The following is a 22,771-nucleotide window of genomic DNA, read 5'->3' as shown; positions in this document are numbered from 1 at the left end:
ATACTCTGGAGTAAGGGTGACAAAGGGCAATATGGCAATGTAATGTTAACTGATATATTAACATATTAATTCTAATAATTAATTAAGATTATCTATCTTTTATTAGCTGATTCTATATTTTTCCAGGGCATTGAAATGCTCTGCTTGGGATAGACTGATGCCCTCAGACTATTTTCACAATAACCAAGGTCACGCTGGTGATCTGTTAGGAAATAATTTCTCATACATCTTTTTGAAATTATTTAACAATTATTAGAGTTCCCACTGTCAGGCCCCTTGCCTTGAAATGGATAGGATTTCATGTAGTTATTTTTTCCTGTTATCTTTCATAAACCCCCACCTCCACATACACACACACACACACACACACACACACACACACCCCCCGTGATGCCATGCTCCCAAATAGGAATTCTTTAGTTTCAGTATGACCACTGCATTCCACGACCTATTACTGCTTATGTCTATGCATTGTATTTGGAAAAATAGATGTATGCAAAATGGGAGGTGGGTGAACACTGTAAATGTTTATATCAATATTCTGCACTCCCTTTGTTTTAGACAGTGTTAGGTGGTGAGTAATAAATGTAAAACACCTTTTTTTTTGGCAAAATTGGACTGGGTGATTTCAGACAGTTTGAGAGAGAAGCTGTGTCTTAATTTCATCTACACACTGCACTTAACTGATAATTTTCCTTTGTATTATACAGGTGATTTCTTCAATTGCATTTCCTTTCATCAACATAGAGCTTTTTTATATGAAGTCTATCAGTTGATTCCTGCCTTAGGTTTTCTCTATTTCATTTTTCCGTAGTTTCTTCTAACGAGATAGCCCTCAGTTCCATCCATACAATTCAGAGGCCAAAACATGATGATTTCTTGTTGCTGCCTGTGTGCGTGCTTGTGTATCAGTACTGCATGCACATATCTCTGTTTTAGACTCCAGATCCCTCTTGTACTACTGGTAAATGCATACACAATAAAATAGTTGGAGTAAAGAAGACTGCACATTCCTAAACTCATCATTAAACTCCACCATTTTTCACCTTGCACATCCCATTCATGATAAAATCTCTTTTTATTGCTTCTGCTATTGCAACAGAGCAAGACTTTTTAATCTTTAACTTAGAGTTGATCTTTACCAAGTAACTAAACTATATCCCAGAGCAAACCCTAAAAACATTCCTAGGAATGCAAAAATATACAGTAACCAGATTTAAAATGTTTAGCATTTAATTAAATAAATATCAGACATACAAAGAAGGGAGATGCAGCCTATATAATAAGGAAGAAAACATGAACCAAAATTAACCCACTTGGATGACTGAGAGGATGTCATAGCAGAGCTAAGCTTAGGAGTCAATAAGCCAATAGAAAAACTGGATTCATTGAATTTTTTGGTGTTATAGAATGTATAATATAGGAAATCATTATCTAGTTATTAAAAGATAAGCAAGGATTTCTCAGTTAAGGATGAAAAGCTTACATCAGGTATAGGTATTGGCAAGTTAAAAGCATTTTTGAACTAACATATAGTATTCAGAATATTGAAACTTGTTTCATAAGACTAGGGTACCAGAAAAGGTAGACAAGTCAAGGGAAGCCTAGCATATCATATACATTAGATTAAGTTTATCATATCAAAGCTGGATTGTATTGCAAAAATTCTAAGTAAACAGTCAGCATGACAGTATTTGCTTTACAAAGTTTATACAGCAGTGTAAATAGTTGAGGCATGGAGTAACATTACATGAAGAAAACTCAGCTATTGCAATAGATAAATAAAGAGATAAAAAAGCTTGAATTAGTGAAAACTACAGAGATAATAGATATATAAACCCATTTAACATATATTTAGGTGGTAGAGTGAATGAAATTAATGAAAATTAAATGTGGGTAAATGTAAGAGGACTATAGAGAGATAATAGGATCATTATCTTCTCTATAACAAAATAAAACTTCCAATTTATGTACAAAGGGAATTTAAAAGAAAGAAACATTTGGAGCAGAAGTTCATGAATTTGAAAACTGCTGTCATGATGAACATATCGACGTACATACGCTTATCTGGAGATCGAAAAGAAGTGGAAAACTTCTCAAAATGATTAATAAAATGTATTCAGTAATTATGTTAAAAGCAATATATAAACTAAAAATAGTAGAATCTATTGGAAACCAGGACAAACGTCCTTCTCTGCAGAGCCTGGATTTTCACATATTAGGGGGAATGGGAAGAGTTTTCTTGAATTGAGCCAATGCTTGGATAAATGAGCAATAAAAAAAAAATTATCTATGAACTTACTGCTATGATTCAGGAACTTGGCAATTTGACACAGTTAAAGTAGTGTAGCAGATATAAATATTCTCAAGGAGATTTCAGTGCAGGAGACAAGGACGACAAAAAGTAAAATGAAATTAATAAAACATAGTGGAAAGAAGAGAGATAAACTAGAAAGTTAGAGAATAGGGTGGGGGATTTGTCAAATTCTTTGGACTTCTCACAAACTTGCTGAGTTAGAAACTGCATTTGGAAGTGGAAGAATACCAGACTTGCCTGTGACAGTGGGGTTGTCATGAACACTGTCCAAGAATCCTTCATCTGTCCCCGTTTTCTTCTCAAGATGTTTGAAACCGCATGTGAAGGAAGAAGTGGGAACGCATAGTATATTATGACTATCTAATTTATATCTTTATTTATAAAGGCTATAATTTGTACCATTTCATTCTATATCCACATTCTACACCTAAAATTACAACAAAGGTCATCAATATTTGCAAGATCCTCCACCAGCAAAAAGATGACGACCTGCTGACACTCAGATAATGGTCAGCACTTTTTAATAATAAAATATTCTAAAATAATGTGTGTACATTTTTTTAGACACAATGCTATTGCATACTACAAAGACTAAGGTACAGTGTAAACATAACCTGTATGTGCACTGGGAAACCAAAAATTCTCTTGACTCACCTTATTTCAATATTCAATTTATTGCAGTGCTCTGGAACCAAATCTACAGTATCTCCAAGATATGCCCGTGTATTTTTTCATTATTTTCTATCTAAAATTTTATGTTATGCTATTTTAAATAATTTAAATATTCCATATAATTTCTTATTTTACATTAAATAGCTTAGGTCCATGAAACTAGTTTACAAAGTTTCATTTTTTCTAATAAAATATCACATAGTAAAAATTGTAATAAGTAATGACTTTATAGTGCTTAATACCTGCAATGAAATTTTCAGATACAAAACAAATTCGAGCTTAGTAAGGAATTTATTTTAAAGGATTATTGCAAAGGGAGGAGCAGACTGTTGCAAGAGGGAGAGGGCTGTGACTAAAACTGCAAGCATCTCAAGGATTAGTCAATATATTCTCTTTTTTAAAAAAATGAATATTTATTTATTTTGAGAGAAAGAGAGAGAAGGAGTCAGGGAGGGCAGAGAGAGAGGGGGACACAGAATCCCAAGCAGGGTCCATGCTGTTAGAGCAGAGCCAGACATTGGGCTCCATCTCAGGAACCATGAGATCATGACCTGAGCATAAATCAAGAGTCCTTCACTTAACAGACTGAGCCACCCAAATGCCCCAAGAATACATTTACTTTTCTTTTCTTTTTTTTTTATGTTTATTTATTTGAGAAAGAGAGAGAGAGGGAGAGAGAGAGCACGAGTTGGGGGTGGGGTAGAGAGAGAGGAGACACAGAATCCGAAGCAGGCTCCAGGCTCTGAGGTGTCAGCACAGAGCCTGATGCTGGGCTGGAACTCATGAACCCATAACGTCATGACCTGTGCCCACATCAGATGCTTAACTGACTGAGCCACCCAGATGCCCCAATACATCTTCTTTTATAGAGAGGAGTGAGCTAGACTAGGAAGACCGAAGTGTGAGGAAGTGCCGATGAAAATGTGGTGTGATTGGATAGGGAATCAGAAAGTGTTTTACCCTGAGGCCCACGTATTCTCCAGGGGGGCTATCAAAACTCAGAGGCCTGGGGGAGGAGATCAGCTTAACCACCATTTGTTGAACAAGCATTAATATGCTCTGATTGTTCGGTGGGGACAAAGCAGTTTAGCTAAATATATACGAGGCAAAAAAAAATGGACAAGGGGAATATGAGTGGTCTTTGTCTGGTCTTGTTATGGGTAAAAAGGGGGGCATCCATGAGTCTCATCTCTGTCATATGGGGAAGGGAGGTTGTTTGCAGAAAGCAGTTTTCCCAAATACAAAGGGTGTGGGGTAGCTTGATCATTTGTTTTCCTGGATGACGGGCTCAGGTACAGCTCAACATTGTCAATTGTGTTATTTTCTTTATATGTTTGATGCATTAATACAAATACCCATTTCATAGGCATGCAAATAAAGGCACAGTGAGCTTCAGCCATTTGTTAAAGGACACCAAAGGTGAGTGGCCAAGTCCAGTGGAGCTTTGTCTCCAGGCATTCTGACTGCAGAACCTTTTAGTCTTCACATTCAGTGACCCTTAAGCTTAAATACAGTAAAAAAAAAAACCTGGAATTACATTTTTTAATTTTTTTGATGTTTTATTTATTTTTGATAGGGAGAGAGGAAGAGAGAGAGAGCACGAGCAGAGGAGGGGCAGAAAGAGAGACAGACACAGAATCTGAAGCAGGCTGCAGGCTCCAGGCTCCAAACTGTCAGCACAGAGCCCGTCTTGGGGCTCAAACTCACGGACCGTGAGATCATGACCTGAGCTGAAGTTGGATGCCTAACCGACTGAGGCACCCAGGCGCCCTGAAATTACATGTTTAATTTCTGTATAAACATGTTGGATGAACCTTGACAATTCACACCCCTGCTCAGTGTCTCCCATCTATAAAATAATGTATCAGGATGGTCTTTATAATCCCTTTTCATTCCAGCATCTATGAGGAAGGGACTCATCAACAACTGAATTGACATATTATTTATTTGTTTTTGTGGGGAAGTGTTCTTTCAATAATCTTGCAGTCTTTTAATGTATCCAAAACTATAACAATATGCTTTAAATTTCGTCTCAGAATTGGTCTGGCTGGGCTAACATCTGTGTACTTGTGTTCTCTCAAATAGGTGACAGCATTTTTCTGTCTTTCCTAGGTGCCTTGGCCCCAAATGTGAACAAAGACTTTATTATGTATGGAGACCTGAAAACAGTAAGTTACTACAGCTCAAGATAGGTACAGGTTGGTTAACACTGGAAATAAAAACACTCTTATAGTGGTTGAATTTAAGGCAACCATGATGAGTATGATTCAGATTGACATTTTGAAAGTTAAAAAACAATTTTTTAACTAAAAATAATAAATTCCAATCCCTTGTCCTTATATTCTTCTAATAATTCACACACACACACACGCACACACACACGCACGCACACACACAAACACGCTCAGACATGACACTAAATTTTCAACAGAGAAAAGACACAGAACTGAAATAAAATGAAAGCATTTATTTGGGGGTCTCAGAATTCCAATTCAGGGAACCAAAGTCCAGGTTTTTTTTTTTAAAGACAAAAGGCAATGCCCTTATACATTGTTAAAGAATTTTTGTTGTTGTTGGAAGGAGAAAACTAATCTCTGCTAAACAATTGGGTGCTAAGGCTATCAGAAAGCAAAAGTCCATTACTGTGGCACTGGATTATTTTGGTTTGGCCCAGTTCAAAAGTTCGAGGTTCTAGTGGGTGAGAACGTGCATAAGGTTCACCTACCTCCTCAATGGCCTCCTGCCTCAATTTTCAAACCCCCTGACATAAGTTGCCCCATTTTATCTCACCTTTCACAAAAATCTCACTATGGATCTAGCTACTTCCATTATTTACTCACAAAAGTGGTTTTTGCTACAAATGACTCTGTACAAGGACAATGAAGGGACATTTTGCTGAGCTTTTTTGTTTTGTTTTTTCACTACTTACTTCCTGACCTTATTCCCTTAGGGATTCTGTGATCTAGGACATCACAGTCCTGGTCAATCCTCAAAGGAAGTGGAAGAGACAGAAGACCTTTTACTGCCTTTTAGCTATTCCACCTGAAAGAGGGAAAAATGCCCCAAGTATTATGCATGGTCCAACAGATGCTACTGTCTTTCCTAGGTGCCTTGGTCCCAAATGTGACCAAGGACTTTTCTGACTAGACTTTATGTATGGAGACCTGAAGGCAGCAAGTTACTACAGCTCAAGATGGGTACAGGTTGGTTAACACTGGAAATGAAAACACTCTAATAGTGGCTGAATTTAAGGCAACCAAACCATTAAGACTGCTAATTCTCTCTTTTGTTTATCAGTGTTAGCCTTTACTTTTCATTCCTTTCCATATACTCATTATCCATTTTCTCTTTCTCAAACAATTTTTTCTGATAGTTAAGTCTTTACTGAGTTAAATCATTTTACTAAATGATCTAAATGGTCAATGTCATACATAGTTTACAATAGTATGATTTATCCTCTTTTGTGAAACTAGAACAGAAACTAACCTACTTTATTTTGTTGGAATATTTGAAGAGAACATATGGGATGAGCGTTACTAGATAATTTTTTCTTATTCCTCCTCACACCTGATCTGTGGAGTCTTTTAACAACTAGCAAAGCATCCTCCCACCTCAACCCAGGAGTAATTAAGAGAGACTATTGTTCCACAGCCCTCAACTGACTTGCAAAAAAGAAGATTCCGTACCTGAGCAGCTCCTTCCTTGCAAGACTCTCTCACAGTGAGCATATGATCCACCTGGCAGTTTCTGAAAGTTCTTTGTATATGTATCATGCAGAGTGATGAAAAACAGTGTGTAACTTTAATAATGCAATTCTACAAGGGCACCTGGGTGCTTCAGTCAGTCCAGTGACCAACTCTTGATTTAGGCCCAGGTCAGGATCTCAGGGTTCAACAGGATCCAGCCCTACCTCAGGCTCTATGCTGACAGTGCGGAGCCTGTTGGGGATTCTGTCTCTCTCCGTCTTTCACTCTCTCTCTCTCTCTCTCTCTCTGTCCACCCCTCCCCCAAATAAATAAAAAAATAAAAAAATAAATAAATAAATAAATAAATAAATAAATAAATAAACAAACATTTAAAAAATAATGCTGTTCTACAGTTGAAAGAATGTGCAGACTTTGATCTTTGAAAGGTAGGTGCTCTCTTTCCAAATCCCCCACCCCCCACCTGATTTTCTTAAGACCTATCCACCTCACTCCTTTCTTAGAGTTCCCTACTTCCACTGGTGCACACTCTGTTGTCCTTTTATTTTGAAGTTTCTCCATCAAAGGCAGTGTGATAGATGGTAGTTAATCCATTCTACAGAACAGAATATTGACGAACAGAAAGGTTAAGCAATTGGTCCAAGATCACAAATCTAGTAAATTGGAGGGGAGGTGGTAGCAGGATTCTGATTTGAGTCTCTCTGACTCCAGAGCGTAAGGTCCTAAACCCCATTTAAAATTTTTTTTTTTCAACGTTTATTTATTTTTGGGACAGAGAGAGACAGAGCATGAACGGGCGAGGGGCAGAGAGAGAGGGAGACACAGATTCGGAAACAGGCTCCAGGCTCTGAGCCATCTGCCCAGAGCCTGACGCGGGGCTCGAACTCACGGACCGCGAGATTGTGACCTGGCTGAAGTCGGACGCTTAACCGACTACACCACCCAGGCGCCCCGGTCTTAAACCCCATTTTAAATCATCTTTCTCACCTGTTATTTTGTGAAAAATCTTATGCTATGTTTGTGTAACTTATATTTTTATAGATTTTATAAATATAAACATATAGTTTATATTTTTCCACAACCAGTTTCTCATTACCCATTGACTCCTAGATGCTTCCTGTCAGTCTTGCTTTCTGGTGATTGATTGATTGATTGATTGATTTTGAGACAGATAGGGGGAGAGGGGGAGGGCCAGAGAGAGAGGGCCAGAGAATCTGAAGTGGGCTCTGTGCTGACAGCAGTGAGCCAGATGTGGGGCTCGAACTCACAAACTGTGAGATCATGACCTGAGCTGAAGTCAGATGTTTGACCACCTAAGCCACCCACACACCTTTGGCGTTCTGTTCTTCTAGAACCACTTTTAACAACAACCTCTCTAATCACCAAGAACAACATAGGGGATTTTTCAGTTCTCGTGTTTCCGTTACAGAACATTTATTTACTTCCTTTGTCTATCTATTTGTTGAAACCTTCTCATTATTTTATTTCTAGGACAGTCCACTCTTCTGCTCTCTTTTTTTCTTAATCTACTCTTGTGTATCCTGTGCTTTCTTGCTTGTTTCCTTCCTCCAAGTTCCTGAGTATGGACATCAACTAAACCTCATTAGCTCTACACCTTTTGGCCATCCTTCCCATTACAGACATCATCTATTCCAAAGTATAGCTATAAACGAACTGAAATACCTTTTCCTGTCAATCTCTAAGCCAAGAACTCAGACTCAAAATCTTAGCATAAAATGAGAGTGGGTGACTTCTTGCTACACATCTAGTTAACTAAATCCTGTTTGGTTGTTTTTTTCCCCCCCAAAACACCCTTGCCTCCATTTCTCCCTAGTGAATCAAATATTCTTATTTAGGTTTTTACCACTTGACCTTTTAATGATTATAAGAATTGCCGAGGGATTTGTCCTGAGACCACACAGCCTTACATACTAATGTGTTTTGGGTTCTGATACTTGGTAGAAGCCTCATTATGCATACCGCATCCTCTTTACCACGACCTTATGGTTTCCAACAAGACTCCATTCTACCTGTTCTATCTTATTTAACTTTCCCTCTTTTTACAACTCTTCATTCTATTCAGGAGGATATTCTCGGTGCTCTTCCCTTATAAGCCTTATTCTGATTTCCACACCTTTGCTCTTGAAGTCAATCAGCCTGCAATTATTTCTGATTTTGCCTCTTCCAATTAAAGTTCTTCATCAGCCAATGACAAGTTACATTTCATTCTCTCCTTGAATCCTTCTATGGCTTTTCAAGTCCTCATTTACTTCTCTTTCAATGTATGCCTGCTATTTGCATATTTGTTTTATATAATTTAACAGAGGAGGTTGTTGAAAGAGCACAATAGGACAGAAAAATTAGGCTTTTCTAAGGGCTGACTGAAAGTCATGTGACCTTAGGAATTATTTACCCTTCCAAGCCTAATTTAAGGTTTAGTGTGCTTTTGGTTTTTGTTTCTCTTTGTTTTCTTTGTTTTGTTTATTTTGATTGTGTTTTTTTTTAATTTTTTTAATGTTTATTTATTTTTGAGAGAGAGAGAGTGAGTGGGGGAGGGGCAGAGAGAGAGGGAGACACAGAATCTGAAGCAGGCTCCAGGCTCTGAGCTGTCAGCACAGAGCCTGATGCGGGGGTCAAACTCATGAACCGCAGGTCATGACCAGAGCTAAAGTCAGACACTTAACCAACTGAGCCACCCTGGTGCCCCAATTTTGGTTTGGATATAGTAAGGCTGGCTTCCTCCTTGCTGGGGTGAAATTATAACCAAATAAAACAATGTTTGAGAAAAAGATAGTGAAGTTCTATTCATTGTGAGAGTTCATTATACAATGCCTTTCCTCGTTCATAGTTTTGAACTAATGTGCTTTCCACCAAATATATTGTACTCCATCAGGAACTTTAGAACAGGGATCATAAGTTGCATAGCATCTGTTATCAACTGCAAATCATGGAACAATATGTGGTACATATTAAGGGTTCAATAATATTTGGCAACTGTGTCTCACAGTTTTCTATTGTTCTGTCTCTCATTGCACTTGTACAAGAGTCTGGGTCACAATAATTGCCATTCTTCAGTTGTCCTTTATAAATTTCCTCTTTTTTAGTACTGATGCATAGGGGCACTTGTACCCCAATGTTTATAGCAGCACTCTCAACAATAGCCAAATTATGGAAAGAGCCTACATGTCCATCAACTGATGAGTGGATAAAGAAATTGTGGTTTATATACACAATGGAGTACTACATGGCAATGAGAAAGAATGAAATATGGCCCTTTGTAGCAACGTGGATGGAACTGGAGAGTGTGATGCTAAGTGAAATAAGTCATACAGTGAAAGACAGATACCATATGTTTTCACTCTTATGTGGATCCTGAGAAACTTAACAGAAACCCATGGGGGAGGGGAAGGAAAAAAAAAAAAAGAGGCTAGAGTGGGAGACAGCCAAAGCATAAGAGACTCTTAAAAACTGAAAACAAACTGAGGGTTGATGGGGGGTGGGAGGGTGGGGAGGGTGGGTGATGGGTATTGAGGAGGGCACCTTTTGGGATGAGCACTGGGTGTTGTATGGAAACCAATCTGACAATAAATTTCATATATTGAAAAAAATAAATTTCCTCTTTTTTAACTCCTTTTATTAATTACATTAATCTTCTATTATTGTTTCCTTTATTTAACATTCTACTTATATTTTTAAGCAGGAAGTTTGATGTAATATATATTGATGTAGGACACATGGTTTGAAAATGATTCTTAGCCGCTAGCAATTGATTCTTAAATAAGTGACTTCTACTTTCTATGCCTCTAAAGTGACAGGGAACTCTGTTTTGCTTCTAAGGTACTGGAGATAAATGCTTGTTTGGGAGCTATAAATAGCCAGTGGCCATAGCCATTAAGGCAATAGACTTATGTCAGATAATCCTGCCCAGCAACTCGTTGCACAGCAACTGTTGGTTTTATACAGACACACTTTTCCCCAAAATGCTATGAAAGCATTCTCATGGCTGTGCTTACAACAGAAATGTGTTAAGGTAGCTTGGTGTTCTGGGTGCCAAGTTTGTGTGGTTTATTTAAAAAAAATTTTTTTTACATTTATTTATTTTTGAGAGACAGAGTGAGACAAAGTGAGAGTGGGGGAGGGGCAGAGAGAGAGGGAGACACAGGATCTGAAGCAGGCTCTGGGCTCTGAGCTGTCAGCACAGAGCCGAATGCAAGGCTCGAACTCATGAACCATGAGATCATAAACTGAGCCGAAGTCGGATGCTCAAGCAACTGAGTCACCCACGCGCCCGTGTGGTTTATTTTAGCCTAGCGTGTCCTGTGTTGATTGTGGTCTGTCCCACACAATCAATTCATTATAATTATAATTCATGTATTAAGTTCTTGTTTTATTTATAGATATATTTTATATCACTCTTACTGTGTTACATATGTATTTGCTTATTTGTTCGTATCTGTATATCACACCACCAAACAGTAGCCTATATGTAGGCAGAAATCATATCTTAGTAAATTTTGTATCCCCAGAAGTAGTAATGTATATTTTTTGTATTACTTAAGAATATTTAATTTGAGTCCAAAAAACGAGATGATAAATGAAGTATAGATTAAGCTCATGAGATACATTAAACATAGATAGGGAGTAAATTTATAAGTAGCTTAGAAGATATCATATGACTAAGATATAGGCATCATTCATCAATTATGGTAAATATGGATAGTAGGTAAGGTATAGGAGCTATTGAACAACATGTTAAAGATAAAACATGGAATCTATGATAAACAAAAATTTTATTTATAGATAAGAAGAATAGAAAAAAAGTCATAAGGCATGATAATGCCATGTCTAGAATGGCAGCTGTGTGATACCTAAATCAGTCACCTATTAATGACATCCATTGTGGTTTTGTCCTGGTCCCACATGCTCTCAGCATAAGAAATACAGGTAAAATTCATAGATATTCCGTAGTCTTATTGATGAGCTACAGCTGTGGTCATGCATGCATGATGCTGTGTGCCTGATAAAGTGTGAGTTGACCCCAGGTACCTTTCATCTGTAGGATTCCCTTTGCTCAAACCTCAACTCTGGTGATCTTTCTAACATGATCAGCAGAGAGACAGAACAGAGAAATATTTCATAATCTAGCATTCAGATACTGTGGGCCTTCCTTCCTACTTGAATGCAATTCTATGTGTATTAACACAACCCCATTTCTGTCCTCCTGCTTCTCGCTGTGTGTTTTATTTTTTTTAATTTTTTTTCAACGTTTTTAAATTTATTTTTGAGACAGAGCATGAAGGGGGAGGGGCAGAGAGAGAGGGAGACACAGAATCGGAAACAGGCTCCAGGCTCTGAGCCATCAGCCCAGAGCCCGACGCGGGGCTCGAACTCACAGACCGCGAGATCGTGACCTGGCTGAAGTCGGACGCTTAACCGACTGCGCCACCCAGGCTCCCCTCACTGTGTGTTTTAAATTCACTAAGTTAATCATGTGATTTGTGAATATTACTTTGTTCTGTGAATGTTTCTGTTCAAAACTTCCTTAGTTTATCTGGTAGTGTTTTTGAAGGCTACCATTGCATCCACAAAATTGCCCACAGGATAGCAGTTACAAATCACCTAAAAATTACTCATATAGGCTTTTTGAATTAAACTACATTCTACCCTATTCAGTTTGCTCGGCATGCAACAGATATTTAGTTTGTTTCTGCCTCTAGACTCTCTCTTCAACCACTGAATGAACTTGAATTAATTTACCATTTGATTTTCCTACACGTATTCTCTTTTTTAGGTTTAGCATCATGCTTATGTTCAATGGCACCTACTACCAGCCACCCTTCTTCCTTATTTCAGGAAGACTCATATCTGAGTCTCCATCCAACTGAGCATCACATATATAATTGCCATCCTGGAGAACCGCATCATAATTACCATAATACACAAGAATCCCAGCCTTCATGAGCCTCAGTATGCATTCTTATCCATGTTGGCAGCCACCGACACAGGCATGTCAGCATCTACACTGCCTACTGTACCTAATATGTTTCTCCTTAACCACAGGATTGAGTTCCATGGTTGCCTAGCTCCGACGTTCTTCATCCACACTTCTCTTCTGTGGAGTCAGCCCTCCTGTAAGCCATGGCTTTTGATTGCTTTGTTGCCATATGCAACCCGCTGTGCTACACTGTGGTCCTGACCCATTCCTGCATTACTCAGGTGGGATTGGCTGCTATGGCTCGAGGAGTGGCACTGATGGCCTTCTTCCTCATCCAGCTCAAATGGCTTTCCTTCTGTAAGAACATCATCCTATCCCACTCATTCTGCTTCCACCCTGAAGTGATGAAGCTAGCTTGTGTGTCCATTCATGTGAACATCACCCATGGGTTGGCATTGGTTCTCTGCACCTTTGGCGTTGACTCTGTCTTTATTGTTTCTGTCTTATGCTTTGATCTTGAAGACAGTTCTTGGCATTGCTTCTGGGGAAGGATGACTTAAGGAACTCAACACACATGTCTACCACATTGTCATGGTCCTCATTGTCTAGGACCCACTTATTGGCTTAGTTCTGATCCACAGGACAGGCAGATACAACTCCCCTTTACCCCACATCACTATGTCCAACATTATCCTTTTCCTCACACCTGTCCTCAACTCTTTTGTTTCTAGTGTGAAAAGAAAACAAATTAGAAGTCCAAAATGTAGACTGTTTGCACTTAACTAGGTTGATGGAACAGAGTAGGATCCCTTTGAGGGACTGACTGAAAGTTACCAGGGATATTGAAAAAAGAAGAACCAACAGACATTATTTTCCTGTGTGCTGAGGTACTTCCTTTAGTACATCTCTGTATGGTTTTATTGTAATTTTCTATAAATATAGTATTCCTCTCTGGTTTTAAATATTTGATCAAGAAAGATGCCCAAAACCCCTTTCACCTTCACTTATGTTTTTCATTCCTGGTGTTTACAGCACTTACCTATGAGCCCATTTCAATCTAAAGAGTCCTACAGATACTTCTATCTGAGACTCCCACATGTATAGCTATATAGCTGAAATATTATTTAAAATAAAATATTTACATTGTTATACAGACATATACTATCTTTTGGGAGTTTGAGATATTATAGAGGGGAATATTCCAAATGAGAGAAAAGAAGGCTTATTTTCATTTTCATAATTTTTATTTAAATATGTTTATGTTTTATGATTCCTTTGCTGAAACCATCTCAATCTAAGCCTCATATAACATGAAAATTCAGTGAGAGATTAAAATGAAAATATAACAAAGCAGTGTGCCTAAAATCTGCCATTTATGTAATGTATCCTTGATTTTCTCAGGTTGTATTAATTTAGATTTCATATTTAGTTGAAGATATAAATATATACTGCTTAAGCTAAAATCAAGACTCTGAAACTTATCTGTTATGTATCCAGGGAACATGATGACCCTGATTTCTGTGCTTCAGTGTCTCTATCAGTGAAAATGAGTTAATAATGGTATCTACTCTGTAAGGACACTGTAAGAAGAAATGTGATAAGTTATATAATATGTCTGTAAAAATGAAAAGTATATTGCAAATGTTCAGTGAATATGAATCATTTTATTATAAACCAAAAATATGGTAGAGGACAAAGGCCAAGCCAGGATTTAAAGATAAATACAAATGAATAAAGGCTTCTGTCATTCAGATGGTGATATCAAAGGTGACCAGAGGATAATACAGTTTGTTCAAAGACATATTTAGAGTTCTCTTTTTATATATATTTTATAAAATGTTTGTTTGCAAATATGTAAAATGATTCAGACCAGGTTTATATATTTCATATTTGTGTATATCATATTTATATGCCCAATATTATCATTGCAGATCAGAGACAGGCACCAAATTCTTTATATATACTAGTGATGCCTCTAAATTAACTATAATACAGCAGAGCTAGACATTATTACTTCATCCATTTAAAATTTTTTTCATGTTTATTTATTTACTTTGAGAGAGAGAGAGAGAGAGAGAGAGAGAGAACAGGGGGAGGGGCCAAGAGAGAGGGAGAGAGAGAATCCCAAGCAGGCTCCATGCTGTCAGCACAGAGCCCAATGTGAGACTCTATGTCATGAACCTTGAGATCATGACCTGAGCCAAAATCAATTCAGACACTTAACCAACTGAGCCACCCAGGTGCCCTATTACTTCATCCTTTTTTAATCAAGTTATGTGGACATGAATTCATGGTTCATTAATTTATTGATTCAATAATAATATTTAATTCTTTTATTTTCACCTTTTGTCCTTTGTGACTCCTTATTATACATCTTCACACAACCATTCTGGGGTTCACTATATACCACACTGTATGGGACAGATGAATCAGACAAAAATGCCATCATTCAGGGAAGTACCACTTAGTAAGTGAGACAAGACAGGAATACATTGGCATACTTTAAGACAGAATCAAATAAAGTGTCCAATCCACTTCATAACAGACAGAATATGCCATTAAGTTACCTCATCATTTAATTTATAAGTGAAGAAATGTAAAACAAAATTACCAGGAAAGGTCACAGATTCAAAGGAAGGATCTCAGGGACTCAACCTTAAGGACTCAACACTGTCATGTCACTTTTCCTCTCTGGGGCATCCTCTTATATCTGCTTCTTTTCTCCTCCATACTCATGCTCTCCTAATGTAGACAGGTATGGCTTCCACAAAGCTATGGAACATGATGACCACATGTGATGTGATCTCCTTCCAGAAAGGAGACTCTTTCATGCCAACTCTAGCATAAAACATGAAGGAGATTTTCCTTCCTCAGTTTTTAATATCTATAGCTGAAAGATCAGAGGAGGGATATGGTAGAATTTTGTTATTATTGGTCTCATTCAAACTCTACAGACAAGTAAGTATTTCCTCAAAGGAAAATTGTGCAGTGTTTTAAGACAATGAAACAGTTGCTGAAAAATGATCCCCAGTTCCCTCTACTCATGCTCTGACTCAAGTCAGAGTTAGGAGGCTTTTGGCCAGACTCACAATAAAGAAGATGATTAAATCAGGCCTTAAAAGATGAAGAAACAGTTTAAGAATTAGAATTTTATTTAATTTTTTCAGCATCTTAATTATACTTCTCAAATAATCTCTCCATAAAGGTAAAGACCATACTTAAAAAAAAAATAACTCCCTTTATCTTGTTAATACCTAACAGATAGAGCTTACTGAATGCTTTTGGAATTGAGATACATTTCCAGCTTCCATAATACTTCTTCTCTTGATCTTCTCTGTTTTGCAGGCTGAAGTTCTTGGCAACCCCTGTCCTCACTAGCTTACTTTCCTCTGAATTCATATTAACAATTCAAAGCAAGTCTCAGCCTTACTAATTACATTATGTAACATGGTTTTGCTGCTATTTCCTGATTTCCATGGGTAGAATGTAAGCTATATGAATATTAAATCTATGTCTTTTATATGATTCTGGTGTCTACTGAATATGTCAGACATTAAAATATTTTCCAGTTGTTGCTTGAGCTATCCTTTAGAAATTCATTCAAAGCTCTCTTAAAGTTGTTTGAAATTCTTGCTAATGATAACTGCATGTTTATTCATTCCCATGGACAATTAAGTCTCTCTCTTTTACTTGCTTCCTATGCTGATCCTAGCAGGACAATTCTTCCTTTGCTTACTCTAACTTCAAGAGCTGACCCTAGAAGAGAATAAATGAATTTGTTTTTCCTCTTGGAAAGTTAGGAGAAAAAAAAAAAGATGTAGCCTTGCTTTAACAGGCAGAATATAACCCTATCTACCCTCAGTATGAAATGTGAAATAAAACAATATCCAAATAAAGCATGAATTCTGAATGAAGTAGCAAAATGAGTAAGAATAACTATTTCTCAGATCCTTATACATTATTCTTTTCAGAAAGCTCCTTTACTTTTTTTTTTTAATTTTTTTTCAACGTTTATTTATTTTTGGGACAGAGAGAGACAGAGCATGAACGGGGGAGGGGCAGAGAGAGAGGGAGACACAGAATCGGAAACAGGCTCCAGGCTCTGAGCCATCAGCCCAGAGCCTGACGCGGGGCTCGAACTCACGGACTGCGAGATCGTGACCTGGCTGAAATCGGATGCTTAACCGACTGCGCCACCCAGGCGCCCCAAAAAGCTCCTTTACTTTTTGTTAAAAGTCAGAAGGTTCAGACATTAGCTAGTATCCAACTACAAGAAGTAGTCAGAAATAATAAACATACCGTCATAAATTTATCATCAATTTTGAATTTTCGTGCTTCAGCTTAAACAACATTGCCACTCAAGAATTAGGAAACATTTTGTTTTCTCTATAAAATTAATCCCTCATTGATCTTTTACAATCCAGAGTTGGACTCCTCAGTTTAGCACCTGGAGCGATGTGATTTTCCTCCAACTCACACACCAAACACATTGAGCTTGGCTTCCTGTTGTCATTTCTCCTTACCACTACCAAAGTCATCATTCATGATCACAGTTATGATCTTTTATCTAAGCGTTTTGCTTCCCTTTCCCTCATTAGTTAGATTAAATATTTCTTGAGAAGACCTAAGTATTTTATTGTTTTGAATTCATGGTGCCTAACATACTACTTGGCACACAGCATATCCTGAATAGCAGTTTTTAAATTGGTTATCTCTTCTAATATAGAGAAAATATCATTCCCCAGCAATGACACGTTGCACCCAAAATCGCTTGCGCAGGGCAGCCTGGATCTGCCGGGATTTGAGACTATAGACGAGAGGGTTGAGCAGTGGTGTCATGAGGAGGTAGGCATTACTCATGGTGGTATACAGAATTGGGGAAGTGTCCTGGGTATAACGATGCAGCACTGCCAAGCTGATTAGGGGCAGGTAGAACACAAGCACCATGCATAGGTGACAGGCACAGGTGTGCAGTGACCTCCAGTTTCTGTCTTGAGTCTCCAGCTTCATAATGGTGTCCAAGATCTTCATGTATGAAGCTAAGATGAAGACAACATCCACTGCAAATGTGCAGAGAACAAAAACCAATCCATAGGCACTGCTGAAGGTAATGTCCCCACAGGCTAAGTTCAGCATATCTGGGTAGTAGCAATAGGAGTGTGACAGGATATTGGCCCCACAGAAAGGAAAAGTCCTAAGGAAAAAAGGCAGAGGAGCCAGCAGAGTGGCACCTCGTATGAGGGCAGCTCCACTAAGGCAGGCAACGGTGTAGTGGGTAAGGATCTTGGTATAGTTTAATGGAGCACAGATAGCTACCAAACGGTCAAAAGCCATGGCCACCAAGACACCTGATTCTACTGAGGAGAGGGTGTGGATGAAGAACATCTGGGTTAGGCAGGCGTTAAGGCCAATGTCATGGACATCAAACCAGAAGATAGCCAAAACACTAGGCATTGTTGACAATGAAAGGCCTAGATCAGTAAGGGCTAGCATAGCCAAAAAATAGAACTGAGGTTCATGAAGGTTCTTCTCTGCTCTAACTAGGATAAGAAGAACAGCATTACCCACAAGGGCTATGAGGTACAGGACACAGAAGGGGATGGAGATCCATATATGTGCAGCTTCCAGACCAGGAATACCAATGAAGGAGAAAGTGGGCCAATTAAAGAAAGTGTTATTAAAAGCCAACATAGTAAGATGCACATAGGACTGTAGTTCAGGATACTTGCAAACCTATAACAGAGAAACCATGTGTCAGGAAATGTGAAAGCCAAATTTAAAGTAAATAGGTTATTGATGCACAGAATATAAAATTAAAATATGGAGAACTGAAAAATTGAGTTTCTATTTTTAGCTTCATAACTATTTTGATATGTGGATGGCAACTAAGTACATGAAAAGATGTAGAACATCATTATTTATTAGGTGAATGTAAATAAATACAATAGGATACCATTAGAATGGCTAGAATTAAAAAGACTGAAAATGCCATGTGTTGATGAGGATATGAACAGCTGGAACTCTCTCTCCTGGAATGTAAGTGGTACAACTTCTTTGGAACACAGTTTGGCAGTTTCTTATAAAGTTATACATACACTTATCATACAGTTAGCATTACCCAGAAATTTCACTCTTAAAAGTTGGCCCAAGAGTCAAAAGACATGAATAGACGCTTCTCCAAAGAAGACATCCAGATGGCCAACCAACACATGAAAAAAATTCTCAACGTCATTCATCATCAGGGAAATACAAATCAAAACCACAGTGAGATACCACCTCACACCTGTCAGAATGGCTAACATTAACAACTCAGGCAACAACAGATTTTGGCGAGGATGCAGACACAGAGGATCTTTTGCACTGCTGGTGGGAATGCAAACTGCTGCAACCACTCTGGAAAACAGTATGGAGGTTCCTCAAAAAATTAAAAATAGAACTACCCTATGACCCAGCAATTACACTACTAGGTACTTATCCAAGGGATACAGGTATGCTGTTTCGAAGGGGCACATGCACCCCCATGTTTATAGCAGCACTATCAACAATAGCCAAGGTATGGAAAGAGCCCAAATGTCCATTGATGGATGAGTGGATAAAGAAGATGTGGTACATATATACAATGGAGTATTATTCAGCAATCAAAATGAATGAAATCTTGCCATTTGCAACAACATGGATGGAACTAGAGGGTATTATGCTAAGTGAAATTAGTCAGAGAAGACAAATATCATATGACTTCACTCGTATGAGGGCTTTAAGACACAAAATAGATGAACATAAGGGAAGGGAAGCAAAAATAATATAAAAACAGGGAGGGGGACAAAACATAAGAGACTCTTAAATATGGGAACAAACAGAGGGTTACTAGAAGGGTTGTGGGGAGGGGGGATGGGCTAAATGGGTAGCGGGCATTAGGGAATCTACTCTTGAAATCATTGTTGCACTATATGCTAACTTATTTGGGTGTAAATTTAAAAAATTAAATTAAAAAAAAAAAGTTGGTCCAAGAGAAATGAAAACTCATGTTCACACAAAGACTTGTACACATTTATCCATAATATTTTTATTCATACTAGCAAAAAACCCAGAAAAAAACCCAAATATACAACCACTGTTGAATGAATAAACAAACTGTGACAAATCCACACAATTTAAATCAAAGAGGGGGATGCCTGAGTGGCTCAGTTGGTTGAGTATCTGACTCTTGATTTTGGTCATGATCTTGTGGTTCGTGAATTCGAGCCCTGTGTCAGGCTCTGCACTGACAGTGCAGAGCTTAGTTGGGATTCTCTCTCACCCTCTCTCTCCTTCTCTCTCTCTCAAAATAAATACATAAATAAACTTTTTTTTAAAAAGGAAGAGATTACTGATAGATGCAACAGAATGAATGGGTCACTAATGCTATGTGAAAGAAGGCAAAAATAAAAGATCAAAGATGTATGACCTCATTTATATGAAATTCTAGAAAACACAATGTCATAGTGATATTTGCTCAGAGGTTTGAGAGATGAACAGGGAGTGTGAAGAGATTGGCTGCAAACAGGCAGAACTGTCTTTTTGGGAGATGAAAATGTCCCATACTGGGGTGCCTGGGTGGCTCAGTCAGTTGAGCGTCCGACTTCATCTCAGGTCATAATCCCATGTCGGGCTCTGTGCTGACAGCTCAGAGCCTGGATCCTGCTTCAGATTCTGTGTCTCCTCTCTTTGCCCCTCCCCTGCTCTGTCTGTCTGTCTGTCTCTCTCAAAAATGAATAAACATTTAAAAAAATTTTTTTAAAGAAAATGCCCATACCATGGCTAATGTACTGATTGAATGGTGTGTGTGTGTGTATATATATATATATATATTTTTTTTTTTAATTCATCATCTTGTACTATTAAAATGGGTAAATTTCATTCTAGGTAGTTTTCACCTCCATAAAGCTAACCAAAAATACAAGATTTTTGTCTAAGAAATAGCTTTTAAATTATTCTAATTCTGTACTTCATCAAAATGTATCTCTTCAGGATATCTTCTGCAAATCCTTCCTTTCAACTCATTCATAAAGAAAATGTCACTGTAGTCTGTGAAATTACTTGACCCCACTACTAGAAATTTATTGTATCTAGGATGAGTGCCAAGTTATATTTTTTACACATTTACCTATTTGACTCTGATCTAAATGGTGCACATCCACGCTGAAAAAAAAATCTCTATGTCCTCTTTTAGTATTTTTGTCAACAGTGTCTTTCATTTTTTCTCCATTTTAAAGAACTATAACACCCTACATGCATCCTATCTCTTAGAAATCTAAAGGTGGCTTTGAATAAAAGTCATGGCTTCTCTAGTTCAAATTGATTTACTTATCTTCTTCTCTTCTTTTCAGATTTATATAAAATTTATGGGCAACTTGAGTACTCTCAAGGCTTTAGTTAACTCCCAAATTTCCATATCCAACCCACATACCTTTTCTGAATATATATTCAGCTGACCCATAGATATCTCTACCCATATGCTTCAAAGGAAATTCAAATGCGTACCCTAAGTATAAGGGCTAATTTAACCCTTATCGATGCTTACAACTTTTTCTTGTGCTTTCTCCAGAAATATCCCTCTTTCTTACATACCTCATGAACTTCTCTTCAGTCTTAAAAATAAATCTCAAATTTATCTTGTCCAAAAAGTATTCCCTGACCCCTTTCAAAATAATTGAACAAACTTCCTTCTTTGGTACCTTTTAATGCTTCTATCATTACACCCATAAACTTTTGAATTTTTTATTATTTTTCTGCCCTGTCGACTAATCTACAAGTACTTGAGATTACAGGTTATTTCTCTAAATGAGATTTTTTACCTGAAAAACCTTATATATTATGATAAACAATTTGTATAGGTAAATGGCTGACTTGATTAATAAGGATTGAGGTAAATTGCTTGATTTCACTAAATTTCAGGGTTTTTTTTTTCAGTAAATTTGTATTAATGATACTTTATTAAGTAATTCTGTGAGGATTAAATGTATGAGACAGAGCAAAAGCACACTGCACACTCACTGCCTAAAACCTTACCAATCAACATTTGTTTCTTGGCCTTTATCATACTCAATTCAATACAAATGTATGTCTAAGTGAATTGCAAACATTATAAAAATCCTTATTAACTTCGCTAGGACACACACTGATTGTTAGGAAATATTAAAATATTTCTACAAAATAATATACTCTCACATTCTTTTACTCTAAGATTTCATATTAAAACCATGAATGGATTTTATTAAAAATCAAAGTATATGAGAGAAGTGATATGTATATATAAGCTGTTATATATACATATAGGTCAGAGTATCTATCTAGTTTGTCTATCAAACCTCTCCCATGTGTTATTTATATTTTTGAATACATTATAACAAAAAAAGTAAGGTCAAGTTGATCAAACCAGTATTCCAGGTCAATGAGGAGCTTAAATATGTGTTGGAGAAAGAAAAGAAGCAACAGAAACAGATATGGAAAGGCAGAAAAAGACAGTGGTACACAGGGAAAGAAGAAAGGAAGAGAAAAAGAGGAAGAGAGGGAGGAAAGAATAAAAGAAAGAGAATTCTAGAAAAAATTAAAGAATAGCTAATACCTGGCCCATCTTCAAATACTAGTGGTGAAGTCAATATACATTTCCTGGATCCTAGTACTTGAATTTCTATAAGAAAACAAACTAATTAATATAAATATTAATTCACCAAAATAATATACGGATATTGAGTGTGTTATATATATATGTGTGTGTATCTGTGTGTGTGGGTATTTTTCCTTCAAAGTCCAACCAAAAGCTATGTTCTTACACAAATTTCTAAAAAAGTTTCACTTTGATTTACTAAAGGCTCTATCTTAAACATGTATAAATGAGAAATGCCCCTGGTAGCAGTGGGCTAAAAACACATAACACATCTGATTATAAAAATATCCTGCAATTACACATACATAAACATAGTCATTCACATACATGTATCTGTTATGAATGCATCTTAGTTACTAGCATAGAAGCTTCTTGTTTTACTATAACTCCAGCTCCAAACAACAAATTGAATATAATTCATTCTATTCCATCCCATTAGCCCTGTTTCTTTGATTATTATTTTTACATATAAATATATCATATATGTAAATATTATT

At 37.3% G+C, this 22,771-nt stretch overlaps 2 protein-coding genes and 1 pseudogene across 2 annotated transcripts in view; 1 reads left to right on the top strand and 2 right to left on the bottom strand.

Moving 5' to 3' along the window:
- Positions 1-22,320, bottom strand: part of LOC122483466 (olfactory receptor 52Z1-like) — a 44,412-nt gene extending 22,092 nt beyond the window's left edge. The window contains exon 1 of the mRNA XM_043580470.1: positions 22,233-22,320. The gene's annotated coding sequence lies outside the window, so the exon portion shown is untranslated. The remainder of the gene's footprint in view (positions 1-22,232) is intronic.
- On the top strand, positions 12,495-13,414 carry LOC122484260 (annotated as a pseudogene).
- On the bottom strand, positions 16,857-18,409 carry LOC122483467 (olfactory receptor 51I1-like). The gene has a single exon (XM_043580471.1). It carries the CDS (start codon positions 18,317-18,319, stop codon positions 17,363-17,365), a length of 957 nt encoding a protein of 318 aa, XP_043436406.1. The 5' UTR covers positions 18,320-18,409; the 3' UTR covers positions 16,857-17,362.
- Positions 22,321-22,771: the final 451 nt, after the last annotated feature.

Source organism: Prionailurus bengalensis, chromosome D1, assembly GCF_016509475.1.
Source record: "Prionailurus bengalensis isolate Pbe53 chromosome D1, Fcat_Pben_1.1_paternal_pri, whole genome shotgun sequence".
NCBI lineage: Eukaryota > Metazoa > Chordata > Mammalia > Carnivora > Felidae > Prionailurus > Prionailurus bengalensis.
Note: the sequence above shows the minus strand (reverse complement) of the source record. Positions and strands in the feature narration are given on the sequence as shown.

Bases quoted from the DNA above. Each gene is read 5' to 3' on its own strand.
- LOC122483467 (XM_043580471.1), bottom strand. From the start codon at position 18,319: ATGTTGGCTTTTAATAACACTTTCTTTAATTGGCCCACTTTCTCCTTC.